Raw genomic sequence first — 21,422 nt, 5'->3', positions numbered from 1 at the left:
CAATTGCATAAAAGGTTTTACATGTCACACTTTATATGATGAACATTTATGACATTAATGACTATGATGCTATTTTACGCAACATTCCATGCTGACTAAATACTGTCTATGCCTGCATACAAAGCAATAGCAATGTTCAAACGAAGTACACTGGATATAAACTCCCCAAACAGCCGAAAACCTACCAGTTTCAGCCACTGTCTCTGCCACCTCCCTCCATGCCTGGCTCCTCCGGTTTGTATCCCGGTAGGTGAACAGAGACTGATCATAAAGCACCGGGTGATTCCCTACGCTACGATTATTTTCTCCTCTATTTTTTGGCATATGAGGAAATGAACTGCTGGCTCTCCCAGCATACACAAGGTTTGATTGGCTAGCGTTTGTACTGGTAGATTTGCATAAACGGGATTTGATTGGCTGACGCCTCCGTCGAGGCGTCAAAAGTAGAACATTGCTCTACTTTTGCAGCAAGCACCGCGAGAAAAGCTACGCTTTGCTCCCACAATGCAGTTCGGCGAATCGTGACGTCACCCCATTCAAAGTGAATGGGCAGAAGCGTTGAAGCGGCAACGCACGCCGCCGTGTGTAGGGGCCGTGGGAATGCTTTAGCGAATGTGATGCACTAAATAGTAGCCAGGATGGATGATTTGTCTAGTACTAAAATGTATTCAACATGTCCTTACAGTAAACTAAAATCTGAATGAATCCGGTAATTACACGTCCCCTTGTGTGTTATGCAGCTTTTTATGCATGTAAACGGTCTGCAAGGTCACACACCCTCAAAGTACACCCTGTAGCGAGTAAAACTCTCACCCAGAAAATACCTGTCTATGCTGCCCCAGAACGCCTCGTTGGAGATTTTTCTTTTTCCTGGGTCGTAGTGACATAAGGGGCTAAGTGAGGTAACGGCTATGCGGATTGGTGTCACACACACACACACACACACACACACACACACACACACACACACACACACACACACACACACACACACACACACACACACACACACACAGCCTTATCTTTTCTCAGCCGCAGCTCCGCGGATTTCTCAGCCTGACACAGCGAGACACAGCGAAACTCAGCCTGAGACAGCGAGACACAGCGAAACTCAGCCTGAGCACAAACTTGTATGCTCAGGCTGAGTTCAGGCTGAGTTTCGCGTTGTCTCGTTGTCTCGCAGACCACATGCAGCAACCAGGAAATGACACCAGTAATACAGCTCACACTGGCTGCTCCTCGAGCCTCAAAGGGCGGAGCAGCTAGCCCCGCAACGTCCCGCCAACACGGCACCCAGACCCCACGCAGCCTTCTCATCTGTTTGTCATTACTGATGTCATTTTCTGGTCGCCATTGTAACACATAAACACTGATGTTCCGCTGTAACGGTGGTGGACTCATCAGCAGGAGCTCCAACAAGCCGTTTAGGACAGAGTGAATACACATACTATAGATTAAGATTAAGATGGACTTTTATTAATCCATCGTGGGGAAATTGTTTCTCTGCATTTGACCCATCCTAGTGTTAGGAGCAGTGTGCTGCCATTTTGAACGGCGTCCGGGGAGCAGTGTGTGGGTGCCTTGCTCAGGGACACCTCGGTAGCACTTGGTCTTGAACTGGTGACCTTCCAGTTGCCAAGCCAAGTCCCTATCGACTTCGCCACCACCACCCCACAATACAGATACAGAGATGCTGTATGAGAACCATGTGATTTTGGAACATGGAACAATGTAAATCTATTCTAGTAGACCTCTACAATGGAATTATGATCAGTAGAAATGGCCATGTCATGAGACCTTTAACAGATAAAAGACAATACCATATTAGATTATCATAAGGCTAAGGTGAGATTGGATTTGAAGAAAGGGCCTCAGTTTGTGAAAGGTGCATTCTCTGACTGATGCTTTCTTTACTGCTCTGTAAACACAGCAGTTACTGAGTTACTAATTATCTCCCACAAACTAACAGGTGCTTGATTTGATTCCAGGTCTTTCACTGCACTGTTGAAATAGTACATTACACTCCATTGACAGCTGCGTTTGGGTCGAGCCAATTGTGTTTACAGGTACAAAGTCTACACTACAGCTTTCAAATAGACCTTTGTGTGTCACTCCTGCAAATACAAAGAGTGTACTATTCTTCTGCAGGGCAACTCAAGTGTAAGCAACACGTTGTTAGTGCAACTGAATCTTTTTATTTATTGAATCTTTTAAACAAACTGGTGTCAGCAAGTGCAAAGATAAACGTGCCATACCTGTTCCCCTTGCAGAGCGTAGTCCTGATCTTCTGAGCATTTGGTGTTGGTAAAGGAGCTCGCAAAGGGATAAGGGTTGGGCTGGGAAAACCACTCACATTACCCTTGCCACTCTGATAAATCTCTGCTTTCTCCTCGAGGCTTCCAGAAGTGTGTATTCCATCCAGTGTGTTATTCATATCACTCATGTGGGCCGGCTAAATCCAAGGCATCATCTGGAGCAGAGAGAAGAGACGAGCTGTTGGACTGTGTGCAGTTAGAGCAGGCTGGCTGGCGGGGCTCCTCTGCTCACAGCTCAGCACAGCAGAGCGAGCGAGCGAGTGCACACACACACACACACACACACACACACACACACACACACACACACACACACACACACACACACACACACACACACACACACACACACACACACACACACACACACACACACACACACACACACACACACACACACACACACACACACACACACACACACACACACACACACACACACACACACACACACACACACACACACACACACACACACACACACACACACACACACACACACACACACACACACACACACACACACACACACACACACAAGTCTCTGGCTCATCTGCCCACGAGGCTGGCCCAGTGGGGCAAAATGATCCCTCCTACCCAAACATGATCCACCACAATAAAGATATTTTTAACACAATTACTCCAAAAGCAGCCATCTTTGCTTTCACACTACTAATAATTGCCTAATTTGTTCAGCCTCAAGTATTTTGTTTATATTTTAGCTTTTTTTATATAGCTCCCTTTGAAACCTAGAAGGCAGAATATATGCACACAAAGCACACTTACACAAAGTGGATGACTTAAGCTCAGTAATTAAGTAAATGAGGGCCATCAGTTAAATAAAACGAACTGTTCTTTTGTCATGGACTTTGCACAGGGATCCAAATTGCACTTTAACTTAGTGCACTGCAGACGACATGTGGTTGTACAGAGTAGCCAGCCCAGCAGATTGGTTTTGTTGTGGGCTGTGTCATTCTGTGACAGGCTCCATGTGGGGGATGGTTGTGATGATAACATCTTTCTGAAAGGTAATGTGTAACAGAGTCTGACCAGGGGAGGACAGGCTCCTAGAGATACAGACCAACAGTCAGCATAGGGTTAAAGCAATACCTCACCACATTAACAGAAGACTGATATAACTCAATTACTTTGGTATACATGACGTGCAGTGGTCCAGTCCCAGTTGTTTTACCTTCCAAGAGAATACCTTTTATTTATTTTTATTGAGTCAGGCACAATGAGTTTACATTTATACAGTCAATATTTTTTGTTTCCTTCCCCCCCCCCCCCCCTCCCGGTCCTAGCTAGTAAATTAAATAACTAACTAAATAAATAGATACATGTATAGGTACAAGTAAAGTAATGTAGAAGATAATATTAAAAGAAAATTAATAGATAAGGAAATAAAGAATAGTAACAGTAATACATGTACCCATATACTCACATGTATACCCACATACTGTATACACATACATGTGTGTACATACCCACACACATGCACATACATACATACAGTCATACATACATACATACATACATACATACATAAATACATACATACATACATAACAAAGACAGAACAAAATAAATAAATAAATAAATAAAATTAAAAAAACAAACAGATAAAAAGAGACACAATATATAAAAGAAATATACACATACATTCGTTGTTCCCCCCCCTTTCTTCTTAATTTGGTGTCTTACGTTCAGCTATGTAGGCTATCATAGAGCCCCAGACAGATTCAAATAGTTTTGAGGAGCCCCTCAGGTTATATTTAATCTTCTCCAAGTTCAGGTACAACATTAAATCTTTAAGCCATAGAGATTTTTTAGGTGATATAGAAGATTTCCATTCTAGGAGTATTCTTCTACGTGCTAAGATAGATGCAAAGGCTATTCTGTCTTTAGTTTTCCTCTTCAACATTCGGTGGCCAGGTAGTACTCCAAAAATGACAGTTTCTGCACATGGTGTCAATACCACGTCCAAGGCCTCAGTAAGGTGTTTGAAAATGCTTGTCCAGTATCCTTGTAGGCGAGGACAAGACCAAAACATATGAGTCATGTTTGCTGGTGACATGTGGCATCTGTTACAGGTGTCCGTAACATTTGGGTATATTTTGGAGAGTTTAGAGTTGGTGTAATAGATACGGTGGACAACTTTTAGTTGTATAAGATTGAGCCTGGCACAGGACGTACTATTGTTCACTCTCGCTAATGCGCCATCCCAGACCTCATCATCTATAGCTTGGACTAGTTCCTCTTCCAAATCTTGTTTGATTTTACCAAGCGATGTTTCTGTGAGACGGGAGACAGAATTGTAAATTCTTGAAATCAAACCTTTTTCGGTTGTTAGAGTGTCCAGAATTGAGTCAATTATTGAATCCGGAGGGATATTGGGGAAGGAAGGGTTGTTTAGTTTAACCCAGTTTCGGACCTGGAAGTAGCGAAATAGATGAGTGCCTGCCAGCGATAGTTAAATGTAAATTATTCCACCTTTCCAAATCATATTTGAGCTTGTCAATTAGTGGTGGGACGTTATCTTTGTAAAGGTCTGAGAGTTTTCCACTTATATTCACACCTAAATACTTAAAATTACACCTAGAAGGTGAAGAGTCTATCGGGGATCTGAAGGGCCAGGTCATTTACGTGAAGCACTCACTCTTGGAAAAGTTTAGCTTGTACCCTGAGAAGGTTCCGAATCGGGTTAACAGATCTATTATCTGAGGAATGGTAGATATAGGGTTAGAAAGTAACCATAGTAAATCGTCAGCGTATAACGAGAGTATGTGTTCAGAGCCATCCATCCATCTTCTCCCGCTTATCCGTGGTCGGGTCGCGGGGGTAGCAGGTCCAGCAGGTCCAGCAGAGAGCCCCAAACTTTCTTTTCCCTGGCGACATCAACCAGCTCTGACTGGGGGATTCCAAGGCGCTCCCAGGCCAGCGAAGAGATATAACCCCTCCCCTTGGTCTCTTCCCAGCTGGACGTGCCTGGAACACCTCCCTAGGGAGGCGCCCAGGTGGCATCCTAACTAGGTGCCTGAACCACCTCAACTGGCTCCTTTCGACGCGAAGGAGGAGCGGCTCAACTCCGAGTCCCTCCCTGATGACCGAACTTCTCACCTTATCCCTAAGGGAGACACCAGCCACCCTGCGGAGAAAACCCATCTCGGCCGCTTGTATCCGCGATCTCGTTCTTTCGGTCATGACCCATCCTTCATGACCATAGGTGAGGGTAGGAACGAAAATGGCCTGGTAGACAGAGAGCTTTGCCTTCTGGCTCAGCTCCCTTTTCGTCACAACGGTGCGGTAAAGCGACTGCAGTACCGCTCCCGATGCTCCGATTCTCCGGCCCATCTCACGCTCCATTGTTCCCTCACTCGAGAACAAGACCCCGAGATACTTGAACTCCTTCACTTGGGGCAGGGGTGGGGAACCTTTTTCCTCTCAAGGGCCATTTCAATTTTTTCAACATCCTCCGAGGGCCGTACAAATTATTGACGTCTGCTTAAAAATACTAAAATCACAGCCCATTCATTTGGCCTTTCTTTCATGCTGTGCAAAGAAAAAGCAACCTCTTAATCCAGATATTTTACCATGATTCGCGCATGCATGCACGTGCACGGTTGTGGCATGACCACCAAAACAGAAAGATATGGACACGATGTGTGCAATTTAGTTTCCTATCCATGTGAACATGATTTAAGTGGGGGAGGGACCTAACCTCCTCTAGGGGGGTCTGGGCCCGGGGCATGTTCCCCCGGGAAGATTTTTTTTTAAATGTTGAAGTTAAATCTGGTGCACTTTGAGAGCAACGTTAGGAGATCTATGGAAACATCTCTCAACACCCATGGCCATTTGAAACAGAACTGGAAGCAGATTTTCTTTTTCTTTATGGATATTTTACAAATCACTCCCCTTTCAAACTGTATTCTTGTTTATTAATAACAACTGTCATATAGTATTTTATACCCGTTTACTGTATTCTCTTTTTTATAACTATAATGATCATATAAAGATGTGCCTTTACCTCACTGGTTGTAGAAAAATCTTCTTATATTCGTTAGCATAGCTAGCTAACCAGATGCTAATAACAACAAAGTTATTGACTGTATGATCAGTATGACAGATGAACAGATCGCCACTGGGCTTTCAACTAAAGACACAGCCACGCAAAAACTAAGGCATATGTACGGCTCCTTATGGGTACTGACATTTGTGAAGTCCCGGCCCGGAGCGGCGTTCTGGTGCTCTGCTCTCCGGCAGCTCTAAACCCCTGTCGGAGGAGACATATACCACGTGATGACACGTTAGGCTCGTGTTGTGTTCAAGGACCCTGAGCTTGGCCAGGAAAAACAGGTACTCGCTTGTTACATATTTTTCTGTCTAGATTTCTTAATTGTTTTTCTTTTTTGCGTGTGTTACCTCGAGGGCCGTATCAAATTGTCACGCGGGCCGTATACGGCCCGGGGGCCGGAGGTTCCCCACCCCTGACTTGGGGTAAGGACTCATTCCCTACTTGGAGTGGACAGTCCATCGGTTTCCTGCTGAGAACCATGGCCTCAGATTTGGAGGTGCTGATCCTCATCCCAGCCGCTTCACACTCGGTTGCGAACCGATCCAGTGAGTGCTGAAGATCGCAGACCGATGAAGCCATTAGAACCACATCATCTGCAAAAAGCAGTGGTGCAATCCTTAGTCCACCGAACTGCAGACCCCCTCCCCCATGACTACGCCTCGAAATCCGATCCATGTATATTACAAACAGGATTGGTGACAAAGCGCAGCCCTGGCGGAGGACGACCCGCACCGGAAATGGGTCCGACTTACTGCCGAGGACCCAGACACAGCTCTCGCTTTGGGAGTACAGAGATTGGATGGCCCTGAGTAGAGACCCCCTCACCCCATACTCCCGCAGTACCTCCCACAGTAACTCCCTGGGAACTCGGTCATACGCCTTCTCCAAGTCTACAAAACACATGTAGACCGGATAAGCGTACTCCCAGGCCCCCTCCAGGATCCTTGCGAGAGTAAAAAGCTGATCCGTCGTTCCACGACCAGGACGGAATCCGCATTGTTCCTCCTCAATCTGAGGTTCGACAATCGGCCTGACCCTCCTTTCGAGTACCTTAGAGTAAACTTTCCTGGGGAGGCTGAGTAGTGTGATGCCTCTGTAATTGGCACGCACCCTCTGATCCCCCTTTTTAAAAAGGGGAACCACCACCCCGGTCTGCCACTCCTTCGGTACTGTTTCCGACTTCCACGCAATGTTGATGAGACGTGTCAACCATGACAGTCCCTCAACACCCAGAGACTTCAGCATTTCTGGGCGGATCTCATCCACCCCCGGGGCTTTGCCACTGTGGAGTTGTTTGACGACCTCAGTGACCTCCCCCCGGGAGATTGGTGTTGATCCCCCTTCATACTCCAGCTCTGCCTCTAACATAGAGGGCGGAGTTGTCGGGTTCAGGAGTTCCTCAAAGTGTTCCTTCCAATGCCCTAACACTCCATCAGTTGAGGTCAACAACGTCCCATCCTTACTGTACACAGCTTGGATGGTTCCCTGCTTCCCCCTCCTGAGGTGTCGGACAGTTTTCCAGAACAACTTTGGTGCCGCCCGAAAGTCCTTCTCCATGTCTTCTCGGGCCCATCGGTACCTTGCAACTGCCTCGGGAGTCCCCCGGGATAACAAATCCCTGAAGGCCTCCTTCTTCAGTCGGACGACTTCCCTGACCACCGGTGTCCACCAGGAGGTTCGAGAGTTACCGCCCCTTGAGGAAACTAGGACCTTGAGACCACAGCTCCCCGCCGCGGCTTCGGCAATAGAGGCTTTGAACACCGACCACTCTGGTTCATTGTCCCCAACCTCCACAGGAATGCCCGAAAAGCTCCGCCGGAGGTGTGAGTTGAAGGCCTCCTGAACTTGGGCCTCCTCCAGATGTTCCCAGTTCACCCGAACTACACGTTTGGGCTTACCAGGTCTATCCAGAGGCTTCCCCCGCCACTCGACCCAACTCACCACCAGATGGTGATCAGTTGACAACTCCGCCCCTCTCTTTACCCGAGTGTCCAAAACATACGGCCTCAGGTCCGATGATACAATAACGAAATCGATCATGGACCTTCTGCCTAGGGTGCTCTGGTACCACGTACACTTATGAGCATCCTTATGTTCGAACATGGTGTTTGTTATGGCCAATCCATGACTAGCACAGAAGTCCAGTAACAAACCACCACTCCGGTTCAGATCAGGGGGGCCGTTCCTCCCAATCACGCCCCTCCAAGTGTCTCCATCATTGCCCACATGTGCGTTGAAGTCTCCCAGCAATATTAAAGAGTCCCCTTCAGGAGCCCCATACAGGACTCTTTCCAGGGTCTCCAAGAAGGCTGTATACTCTGAACTGCTGTTGGGTGCATAAGCACACACAACAGTCAGAGTTTTCCCCCCCCATAACCCGCAGGCGTAGGGAGGCGACCCTCTCGTCCACTGGGGTAAACTCCAACAACGAAGCACCTAACCGGGGACTTGTGAGTATCCCCACACCCGCCCGGCGCCTCACACCTTGAGCAACTCCGGAGAAGAATAGAGTCCAACCCCTATCCAGAAGTAAGGTTCCAGAGCCGACGCTGTGCGTAGTGGTGAGCCCAACCAGATCCAACTGGTAACGCTCCACCTCCCGCACAAGCTCTGGCTCCTTCCCCCCCAGAGAGGTGACGTTCCACATCCCCAAAGCCAGCTTCTGTCGCCCGGGTCTGGTCCGTCGAGACCCTCCGCTTTCACTGCCACCCTTCTGGCAGCGTACCCGATCCCATCGCTGTTTCCCGTAGGTGGTGGGCCCGCGGGACGGAGAAGCGGAGGTGTTGCCCATGTTGCCTTTTCGGGCTGGGCCCGGCCGGTCTCCGTGGCAAGCCCGGCCACCAGACGCTCGCCGACGAGTCCTCCTTCTGGGCCTGGCTCCAGAAGGGGACCCCGGGCTTCCTCCGGGCCGGGTATCCTCACTTCTTGTGTCGTCTTTCATGAGGTCTTTTGAACCAATCTTAGTCTGGCCCCTTGCCTGAGACCAATTTGCCATGGGAGACCCTACCAGGAACACAAGGTTCCAGACAACACAGCCCCCAGGTTCATCAGGGCACACAAACCTCTCGACCACGGTAAGGTGCTGGTTCTTCAGAGAGGTGTTCAGAGCCATATCTGGTAATTCCGTGTGTAAAGCTGGCCGATTTAAGTGCAATTGATAGGGGTTTGATTGCCATGGCGAATAGTAACGGGCTTAGAGGGCAACCCTGGCGAGTACCTCTACCTAGTGTAAAATATTGAGAACTTATCCCGTTAGTACTCACTGAAGCCTTATTACCACTATTGCGGTAAGCATGTTGTAACTTTCGGTTGTTGTTGTCACCTCCGGGTATCCTGTGTGCCTGTTCTGTTGCTGATAGCTTATTATCTTAACTTAATCGATAGTTTGAAAACTCTTGATCACGGCAACTGCCTGACGTTGTAATCACACGTTACTACAGCTTAAGCACTCACAACCCTCCTTCTCTTAGCGACTGTAACTTAGGGTGACCAGACGTCCCCGTTTTCCGGGGACAGTCCCCGTTTGTATTGGCCTGTCCCCGGTTGAAACTGTCCCCGGAAATGTCCCCGTTTTTTAATATACGATAAAAACACATAGCAAGGTGAAATAAATTGTTTCATGTCAGGAAACACTGGGTAAACAGACTGTGGTCGAGCCAGCCCCCACTTCGGAAAACACACTCCAGCCAGCCCGCACATTGTATTGCGGTGCGCGAATATGCATTACAGTAGAGGCCTGTAAAAACTGCCTTCAAAATAAAAGCGTTTAATCGGTCAATAACAAATATACCTAAAAAACACACCAAACATATTCATATATGCCTACTGGAGCTTAAATTAAGAAATATGTACTATATAATGTGATCAATAATAATTTAAAACAAACTACGTATAACTACCACATTATAACTGAGTGAATGTAAAATGTAAGTATACAGTTATGAAGACATATCTGACATTTCCACTGGGTGACTAATTTCAATTGATGTTGACACCATCTCACAACACTACTAAAATAACATTACTTTCTGAAGCACAATTTAAATTGTATGCGGTTTAAAATCTCTATATTTAGATTATTATTTAATGGAAACCGTCCATAATCAAAGAGTCATTCAAATTCAATAACATACTTATTTCACTTCAATAAAATACTTATTTCACTTCCTTCTGTTTTTGTACAAGAATAAATAAAAAACTGTCAAATTATCAAAGACTTATTTCACGTCAGGGTGATAGCAGGACACCCCATCTAGAGAGAATCAGGACAATCTGATGTAGAGTTTCAAAATAAAAGACCTTTGAAGTCTCATATATAAGTAAATGTAACAACTACTACAGTGCAACAAAACAGGAATATTAAATGTGGTCTCTTAAACATAAGATCTCTAGCATCTAAAGCAATATTGGTAAATGATTTAATATCAGATTATAATATTGATATATGCTGTCTCACTGAAACTTGGTTGAGACATGAAGAATATGTCAGCATAAATGAGGCCACTCCACCCAGCCATATCAATACTCATATTGCCCGAGGCATGGGCTGAGGAGGTGGAGTTGCAGCAATCTTTGACTCAAGTTTACTTATCAATACTAAACCAAAATTAAATTATATCTCCTTTGAAAGCCTCGTTTTTAGTCTTACGCATCCGACCTGGAAAACTTTGCAGCCAATCTTATTTGTTACAGTGTACAGTGCACCAGGTCCTTATTCAGAATTCTTATCAGAATTCTCTGAGTTTTTATCAACTTTGATACTTAACAGATAAAGTAATTATCGGAGGTGACTTTAATATTCATGTTGATGATGATAAAAATAGCTTACTGTTGCATTTAACTCTATATTAGATTCTGTTGGTTTTTGTCAGAGTGTAAATAAACCAACCCACTGCTATAATCACACTCTCGACCTTGTTCTGACTTATGGTATTGAAATTGAGCAACTATTAGTCGAACCGCATCCTGCAACCCAACCTGCTCCTGCAGCAGAAACCTATCTGTTAGTGCTATAGCCAAATTGAAGGAAGAGATTCCACCAATACTTAACTCGATAGCATGTCTGCATGTAAGGGAGGAAACTTATAGAAAATGTACACCACCCCAAATTGATCATGTTGTTGATAGTGCTACAGATGCACTGCAAATAAAATTAGACTCTGTTGCTCCTTTGAAAAAGAAGAAAATAAAACATAGATTAGCTCCATGGCATAATACCGAAACCTGCAAAATAAAGCAAAAGTCGAGACAACTTGAAAGGATATGGCGTTCCACTAAACTTGAAGAATCTCGTTTAATTTGGCATATTACTCAATGAATATAAGAAAGCACTGCGTAAAGCGAGAGCAGCCTACTACTCTTCATTAATAGATGAGAATAAGAATAATGCAAGATTTCTTTTCAGCACTGTAGCCAGGCTGACAGAGAGCCATAGCTCGATTGAGCCTTCTATTCCCATAGCACTCAGTAGTAATGATTTGATGTGCTTTTTTAACGATACAATTGTTACTCTAAGAAACAAAATTAATGACCTCTTGCCTTTGACCAGTATAGTGTTATCAACAGCTCCCAGAAACTTAAGTTCTAATATTACACTAGATAGTAAACTAGAATGCTTTTCAGCCATAAACCTTGAACAATTAAATTCAATGATTCTCTCTTCTAAACCATCAACGTGTATATTAGACCCAATTCCAACTAAGCTGTTGAAGGAAGTTTTTCCATTAATTAGCACTTCTTTATTAAATATTATGAATATGTCTTTATTATCAGGCTATGTTCCACAATCATTCAAAGTAGCAGTGATAAAACCGCTTCTTAAAAAGCACAACCTCGATCCAGAGGTTTTAGCCAACTATAGACCTATTTCTAATCTTCCGTTCCTCTCAAAGATTATTGAGAAAGCAGTCGCAAAACAGTTGTGTGATTACTTAAAAAACAATGATTTATTTGAATATTTTCAGTCTGGCTTTAGAACACATCATAGCACAGAGACAACTCTGGTTGAAGTCACAAATGACATTCTAATAACCTCAGACAAGGGACTCTTATTGCAAAGACTAGACCACTTAGTTGGCATACAGGGAACTGCTTTAGGCTGGTTTAGGTCCTATCTATCTGAACGCTCTCAGTTTGTACGTGTCAACAATGAATCTTCCACGCAAACCAAAGTTAGCCATGGAGTGCCACAGGGCTCAGTACTCGGACTTATTTTGTTCACATTATATATGCTTCCGTTAGGCAATATTATAAGGAATCATTCTGTACATTTTCATTGTTTTGCGGATGATACTCAACTATATTTATCAGTCAAGCCTGATGAAATTAATCATCTAAATAAAATGCAAGACTGCCTCAAGGACTTAAAAATGTGGATGACCTTAAACTTTTTGATGTTAAAAACGACCAAAACTGAAGTTATTGTACTTGGCCCGAAGAATCTACGAAACAAATTATCTAAAGATATACTAACTATGGATAGCATTAGTTTGGCCTCCAGTGAGACTGTAAGGAATCTTGGTGTTATATTTGATCAGGATTTATCCTTTAACACCCACATAAAATCAATTTCAAGGACTGCCTACTTCCATCTACGTAACATTGCAAAGATCAGGCATATCTTGCCTCAAAACGATGCAGAGAAACTACACTGGCTCCCTATAGAACACAGGATAGAATTTAAAATTCTTCTTCTCGCCTACAAAGCCCTTAATGGGCAGGCGCCATCTTACCTTAAATAACTCATTATACCCTACTGTCCTACTAGGGCATTGCGTTCCAATAATGCAGGGTTGTTGGTTGTTTCTAGAGTCTCTAAAAGTACAATGGGTGCCAGATAGTGTTAATTTCGTTGACTAAAACTATGACGAAATATGTTCGTCAACGACCTTTTTTTTCATGACGAAAACGAGACGATGATGAGACGGCACCGACGGCAGTAAACAATAACTGTAACGAAATCAACATGCAATATCGTTGACGAAAAGTGACGAGACGAAAATGTAGTTTGCTAAATAAAAAGTATGCCAAAATCTCTCTTTACTTTCGTTGACGAAAAATGAGGAGACTAAATATTATCAAAGATAACGTTACATCTCTGATAGTCAGTTTTTCTCCCAGCAGTTCCATTTCCGGTGCTGCGGCTGGGCAGCAGCTGTGTGTCCATGCTGCGCGCGGAGGTACATTTGAATTACACCGGGCAGCGGCACAATATGAACTGTCAGGAAGACTCGGGTCTAACTCATGGTCTAACTAACCTTATTTAACAGAAAATAAAATGGCAACAACAGGGCTTGGGACCAGTGGTCGCACTCGCGTTAACCTGTCAGCGCGAGTGAGTGATAAATTGTGCACTCGACGGGTAATAATGGATTATGACGGAAATGTTACGATCCTGTCCGTCAAAATGACTGACAACGAAAAAGTCTAAAGCCACCACTGCTTGGGAGAAAGAAACGACGTGATATTTGGGCCCATTTTCGCTACAATGAGGCGGAGAAAAAAAGCGAATGCATTGTTTTATCAGAAGGGAAGCAATGTGGCCATAACACAGCTAGTAAAAACACCACAAACCTGACCAGATACTCTCTGCAAAGCTTCTTAATCATTCAACCTGTGTTTTTCATCAAATAAGGACAAGATATAATCCTATTGTGAAATACGTTTGACTAAAATGACAAATTATTGGTTTTGGCTAGACTAGTTTGACTGAAATGTTCTATATAATCTGATGACTAAAAAAGACTCAACAGTTTTCATTGACAAAAAGTAGACTAAAATAATTAGTTTTCTTTGACTAAAATAAGACTAAAATGCTCAGACTTTTAGTCGACTAAATCTTGACTAAAATATTTACTGTTTTAGTCGACTAAAATAAGACTAAAATGCTCAGACTTTTAGTCGACTAAAACTTGACTAAATAAAAACAGGATGAAGGTGACTAAATATGACTAAAACTAAAAAGGATATTTAACACAGGACTAAGACTAAAACTAAATTAACGAAATTAACACTAGTGCCAGAGCCTTTTCTTATCAAGCTCCACATTTGTGGAATCAGCTTCCAGTTTGTGTTCGGGTGGCAGATACCCTATCCTTTGCGCTTAAGACCTTCCTTTTTGATAAAGCTTATAGTTAGGGCTGATTAGATTCAGCCCCTAGTTTTGCTGATATAGGCTTAGTTTGTCTGGGGACATCTTACTTCTTCCTTCTCTCTGTCTATACCTGTGTACTCTCATGTTCAGATTAACCCAGCTTCCCCAAATGTCTTTGTTTTTGGTGTCTATATACGCCGGGATCCGGAGTCATGGATGATCTTGTTGCTCCGGTCCTGTGTCCTGGATCGCGAGCCCTGGATCTTGAGTCGTGGCTGTGGTCCTGGATCATAAGTCCTGGATGGATATCCTCGTGGATTCATCTTCCTATTATACATACATGCATTTCCAAACATTTGGACTACCTACATTGATTGATTGATTGATTGATTGGTTGATTGATTGATTGGGTGAAGAGTATAACAATGCTATCCATGACACAAATTTGGATCCGAGGCTGAACCTCTCAAGGACCTCAAATAGAAAGCCCCACTCCACCCTGTCGAACACCTTCTCTGCATCCAATGAGACCACCACCTCTGGTGTCTCCTTGGATGCAGGAGAGAGGAGGATGTTGAGAAGGCGACGGATGTTGGAGAAGGAGTATCGGCCTTTCATAAACCCAGTTTGGTCTAATGATATGATGTTTGGCGTGACTGATTCAAGGCGTATGTCTAATATTTTAGCCAGGATCTTATAGTCCGCATTCAGAAGGGAGATGGGGCGATAGGAGCTACATTCAGAATTATCCTTGCCTGGTTTTAATAATACAATTACTACCGCCTCAGTCAGAGTTTGTGGCAACGTTCCCCGGTCCAGAGAGTCCTCGAACATTCTCAAAAGAAGGGGGGTCAATTTATCAATAAATTGTTTATAAAACTCATTGGATAGCCGTCTGGGCCCGGGGACTTGCCACTCTGGATCAACCTGATCGAGTCAGCTATTTCACTAGGCTTTAGAGGTTGATCCAACTCACCCTCCTGAGCATGGTGTTTATGGACGGAAATTCCAGATCATCCAAGAATTTAGTTCTGTCCGCATTATCGACCCGGGGATTTGTGAGGCATATACAGTAGTCCAGAGTAAAAGGTTTTAAAGGTGTCATTGATAACAGATGGGATTGTTGTGAGTTCACGAGTAGGGGCCCGTATTTGTTTAATTTGTTGGGAAACCGACTGGCACTTAATTTGGTGCACGAGGAGACGACCCGCCTTCTCCCCATGTTCATACTGAAATCCACGTGATCTTAAAAGCAATTTCTCAGTCTCTTGCGTTGAAAGTAAATTGTAGTCCATCTGAAGATGTTGCCTTTCTTTATCTAGTTCAGGGGATGGACATGTTGAGAGTTGGCTATCTAGTTTTGCTATACTGCCCAAAAGTTCTAACTGTTTTTGCTTTTTCATTTTGTTTTGCCTTCACAGAATCGATCATCGTTTAACAGTGTACAATTCAGTCTCCAGGGCGGACGTGTCTTTTGTAACAGTGTGAATGAGAGGTCAAGTAACAATGGGGCGTGGTCAGATAGTCGATTCTCTAGAATGTTTTGTGAACCAAGGAGTAGAAAGAAAACAGTTTCGCTTTGGGGTGGAGAGAACGCCATGGGTCCACACATCCTGTTTGACTCATTAATAGTGAGATGGCTTTAGCCATTTTAGAGGGGGAGTCCCGTTTTGGGCTAGATTTGTCTAAAAGCGGGTCCATTGTACAGTTGAGATCACCGCCCAAAATCAAATGGTGGGAGTTTAGGTCTGGTAATAATGATATCACCTTTCCCATGAATGCTTCATCATCCCAGTTGGGTGCCTATAGATTGGCGAGAACAACATTGACATTATTGAGGGAACCACAAAGCGACCTTGAGGATCCGCTATAACCTTAGTCGGGCTGAACTGTATTTTTTTATGCATCACAATAGCTGCGCCTCTTGCTCTACTACTGAAATTGGAATGAAAGGTTTGGCCAACCCATGATACCTTTAACCTATGGTGGTCCTTGGTGGTCAGATGAGTTTCTTGTAGAAAGGCAATTTCAGTTGTAAGTGTGAAAAAAACTGCCTCTTTTAACTGGGGCATTCATGCCCTTAACATTCCAGGAGACAAGTCTTAGACATGCTTCACCATTTCCTGTTATATAAACCATCATCAAAATATGACCCTGAAGTATATGAAGAGGTAGTATGTGGCCTATTTAATGGAAAGCAGGATAAATGAACAACAAAAATACAAAAAACAAAAATAAACATACAGTATAGTAGTAGTACATATAGTGTCCTTTTGTTGTTCTATTTATTTTTTTATGTTTCATGTGGAACTTCTTGAGCAGGTCTCCCTTGAAAAAGAGATCAATGATCTCAATGGGATTTATCTGTATAGATAAAGGTTTGAAATGAAATGAGTAGGACCTAACACCCAAATTCTCCCCAAAAAAAGAAATGCTCTCAAAAAGGAGAGCCAAACACACATTCCCTTTCCTAAGCTTGTTCCTAAAACGAGAACTAGCAGTAGGACACCAAAAAAATATGTCACTTCCGTATGACATTAACCTATAATCCAACTAATGTTCCTGAGCAGACAGGGCTCCCATCTCTACAATTGGTCTGACATGTAGAGTAAACAGTCTAGTTTCGTTTGTAGCCAATACAAAGTTAACCGCACAAACCTGAGATGGTTCGTAGCAAGGCTTGTTTCCCCCGAACCGTGCCCCTTTAACACCGCTACACCTGAAGTGAGAAGACCTTTTCTAACTGGAAAATCTCTTGCAAAGATATGGAAATCAGACTTATCCCAATGACCTGTGTATCTCTGTCTACATTAATCCACTCTCTCTGAAATGCATCTTTCATAATAATACAGCCCTACATGGCTTGGGTTGCATTTGAACATAATTACTATTATGTGCATGTAAAAAGCATAACATGAACACGAGAGAAACAGCTGATCACCAGAATATTCTGCACACTGATGTGCTAGTGCTTCTAAGACTTAAGAGGTCAAACCAGCACAGTAAGTCATGTTTTGCAGCAGACAGCAGCAGGAGATTGGGGGGGGGGGGTTCTACTGAGGTCCAACAGTGGACTGACACTAGGAGCATTAGGGACAGAAATAACCTACTGTATAACATAGAACACATTCCTTTGGTATCAGTCAATACAAATGCTAATTTCACTGGTGTAGGATGAACACTACATCTATTTTAAGGGACTTAAAGGTGGGGTAGGTAAGTTTCAGAAACTGGCTCGAGATACACTTTTTGTTATATTCCATGGAATACTCTTAACATCCCGATAGCAATGAATATCTTAAGTGCTTTGACAAAAAATCCATAAAAATATTTCATCTGTGGAAGCCGTAGTACTGTAAAAAGTACAACCAATCCGTTTAGCCGGCCGGCTAAACGGATTGGATTGCCGCCCTGTCTGTCTGCCTTCCATCAAATGTATCTCGTGCCCTCATTGAGAGTGCCGTCATTGGGTGTGCATTGCAGCAGTACTTCAATGACTCGCCAGCAACAGGCGGCCACTTTCACCAGTCTGCTGACGTCATGTGCGCGTTCATGTGTGTTGGAGGAGGTGCTCTGTAAGGAAGTCTGAAGGAAGGGGCGGATTCTTTTCGGCTGCGTACTTTCAAATTTTAGTGCACTCGAGCCGGTTTCTGAAACTTACCTACCCCACCTTTAATAACAGTGTTTCAAATAACTGAAAGACAGTTCTTTTACTAGAAGGACTTACTGCTGATAAACTATTTAGCAGGACTAACTAACCAGCAGGGAGATGTATTGAATGTTTTCTCTGCAATATTGTTTTGTACGACAAACTACTAATTCATTCTCTTATAATGATGACTAAATGTCAAGTTAACACAATCATTTACTTGCAAAATTCTGTTTATTTGTATGCTTTATGTTTGCTGTTGAGCATGCATGCCAAAGTATAGGGCAGTGAAAAAGCACACACAAAACTGAAAGGTGTCAGGTCATTGCTATATACTGTGTGTATGGTCATATTTGTATCTTATTTAACCATATAACAAATGTTGGTTTAAGTTAAAACAATTGTTTTCTGTTATTATAAAATTAATAAAACCATTATCAAATAATGAATCAATGAGTCACATTACTTTGACTGTAATGTGACTCATGATTAAGTATTAATATAATGTATGGGACATTTTTTAAACACTCCATCCTGTTGGAGCTTAGGCCCTGGCTGCTGCCAATCAACCTCATCAGCTCAGTGTTCAGGGCCACAGCACCAAAAGGGCCTGCACTTAGTTTGCTGGCTTGCCAATTGCCAGGTCTGTAAGGTGATTGTAGACAGTATTTCTACAGCACTTCTAAAATGTAGTTTAGATTATCAATTTGTTTAATGGGGTGGCACTCTATTCTAGTCTTGCAGTCATCTCCTCACCTTTGCTAAAGCCATCCTGCAGGCCACTCCTCAGAAGAGCATCGTCAAGGAGGGTGAGAACCGGATATTCCACCTTACTATCCAGTTGGAAATAGTGGCCAACAACCTGTGGCTGCTGGGTGTGTCCCTCCCTAACAACAGGTATACCTCACTAAATGCTACAAGGTGTACAACCTCACCTGCCATAGGCTATGTTTTGGCATGTTGAATAGCTGCCCTGCACCACAAGGACATTGAAGATCTCCTTTATGCTCCATTGCTAACATTACTTACTATGTGGGTCATGCATCCATCTCAGAAAACCCCTAACTTTTCCTATCAGTCTCCCAGATTTTGAAGAGAAAGCAGAGGAAATGTGCTACAGTCTATCCCCACTCAGCCAGCTCGCCTTGAGCACCCTGTGACTGATGCTCTCTCTGCCCATCCACCAAAGACTTGAGGATCTTGTTACAACCTTGTCTCCTCCTGGGGATGTCCACAGCCCACAGGGAAGGAGGAGTGAGTCATAGCAGGAGGGGTTGACAAGGCATGTGGCTCCCCTCTCCTTGGCTTTATGAGCCTCACAGTGGAGGAAGATGGAACGGCTTACAGAGACTCATGCTGCCATGTTGTCTCAAATAATTGCAGTAGTATAGACAACATAGGTAATTTTAAATAATATTATGTGTTCAAGTTGAGCTACAGCTATCCAGTTCAGCTTGATGCTCTCTGTCCATCTAATGTAAGGTTACTACTTGTGACCTATTTCAGTTGGCTTACGTGGAATGCCATGGAGTGAAAGCAGCTGTTGGAAACTACATGGAGGGTGGTTGGGTTAACACTTGTGCTGCAGCAGCTTCTTTACAGACAAAATCCTACTAGCCCATTGATAATGTGAGACAGCTGTAATGATTATTCTTACAACTTTGTGTCTTCTGAGTTGCTGTTAATGGCTACTACTTGTCACTTATATTCATTGTATCATCTAAGCATTTTATGAAAAGTTGTGGGGAAGAAAGGACAACTGAATGTTTTCCAAAAGGTTGTGCTATTTTAATCTGCTGCAAATGTATAAGGAGAACTTAGACAGTAGGCCTATGTCATACATTGTGATACAGAAACAGTGTTTCTCCCTCCTGTTTTGAGAACAGCAGTAGTTTGATTCAGGCTCCTTGTTGACATGGCATCTAATTTGAAAATCAAATAATTCAGTTTTCCACGACTGTCTAAGGCAGGGGTGTCAAACTCAAACACACAGTGGGCCAACATTAAAAAATGGGTACTAGTCGAGGGCCGGACTGGTTCAATGTTTATTGCAAAACGTATTGAAATGAACTTATTGCACATATTAAACCTGGAACTAACAAAGCTTAAATGATTGCCTATAAAAACATTAAACATTAAATAATCAGTTGCCTTCATTTCTTATGGCTCTATCTGCAGATTTTCCGGAGTCATTTCTTATGATCTCATTTTTCCACAGGCCAACAACAGCTTCAAAAAAACTATTTCCCTCAAAGAAAAAAACCAAACATGCCCTGTTGTCGCAAGAATAAAAGTGCAAAAGGAAACATCCATGTAAACTCAGTTTGCTGCTCTGTGATGCTAGTTCAAGCCAGATACTTGGCATCTCATCTTGGGTACAAGTTCATCAATGTTTGGGGTCAGGCTCTGAGCTGAGGAAAATCTCAGGATTGAGTGAAGGTGTGCTTGCAATATACCGGCGGACCAGATCTAATAGTAATTAGAAATTATCCTGCGGGCCGAAATTAAATCCACCAAGGGCCTGATTTGGTCCCCGGGCCTTGAGTTTGACACATGTGGTCTAAGGTCACATTCTTTCCTTGTCACAGAGTATCACAGCATAGGCTGTTAAAAAAATGTTTAATTAATAGTTTCAATCATACAATTTTTGTGTCCTTTATTTACATTTTAAAACAGTCATTAGAATATGTTAGGAACTGAAATAAATGAATCATTTGTAATTAAAAGAAGTTAATGCATTTTATATGAATGTACTTCTTTACTTCTAATCGTCTGCACTTTACATGCAAGGTGGGAAGTCAAGCGTAAACGTTCCTCGCATTTTTCGTTTTTTAAATTAAGCATTGAGACACACAATTATTCATGCACTTACGTTAGCATGCGTTTTCAACAGTTAACTGCATAAACAGTGAAGGTGTCGAATTCAACACTGGTTGACAGTGGTATGGTGAGATATACAGCAGGCTATGCTATGTCATGGTATTTATTAGGAATAATAGAGAACAGTTGGACGATGTCAGCAATTACGGTTTGTTTTTAAACCTAAATGCGTCGATAACAGTCTGTTATTCGAGAACTGCAAACTGGTATATTTTTATTTAGGTGTGGGAGAAAGCACGACCTCGATGTAAAGTTTGTAGTAGGCTACTAACATTAGAACAAAGTCATTGGAAGCTTCCGTCTCGACGTCTAACTATTTTCGAAAACATTAACGACTTCTGGGCTGTAAGTTAACGTAAAATATTGCGACAATTCTCCATAGTAAATGACTGTTTTTATTATGAATAAAAA

General features: G+C 43.2%; 1 protein-coding gene across 3 annotated transcripts in view; it reads right to left on the bottom strand.

Annotated features, from left to right (window-relative positions):
• The window catches only part of grb14 (growth factor receptor-bound protein 14), a 45,146-nt gene that overhangs the window by 23,442 nt on the left and 282 nt on the right, over positions 1-21,422 (bottom strand). The window contains exon 2 of one of the 3 annotated variants that reach the window (XM_034110388.2): positions 2,256-2,470. In XM_034110388.2, the coding sequence (XP_033966279.1) occupies positions 2,256-2,443 (188 nt within the window). In that variant the 5' untranslated portion in view covers positions 2,444-2,470. Of the gene's footprint in view, positions 1-2,255; positions 2,591-21,422 lie in introns of those variants that run through there. The other 2 variants (XM_034110387.2, XM_071207091.1) reach the window with 2 other exon arrangements.

Source organism: Pseudochaenichthys georgianus, chromosome 21 (genome assembly GCF_902827115.2).
Source record: "Pseudochaenichthys georgianus chromosome 21, fPseGeo1.2, whole genome shotgun sequence".
Classification (NCBI taxonomy): Eukaryota; Metazoa; Chordata; class Actinopteri; order Perciformes; family Channichthyidae; genus Pseudochaenichthys; species Pseudochaenichthys georgianus.
The sequence above is the reverse complement of the archived record's forward strand: the minus strand, read 5'-3'. Positions and strand labels throughout refer to the sequence as shown.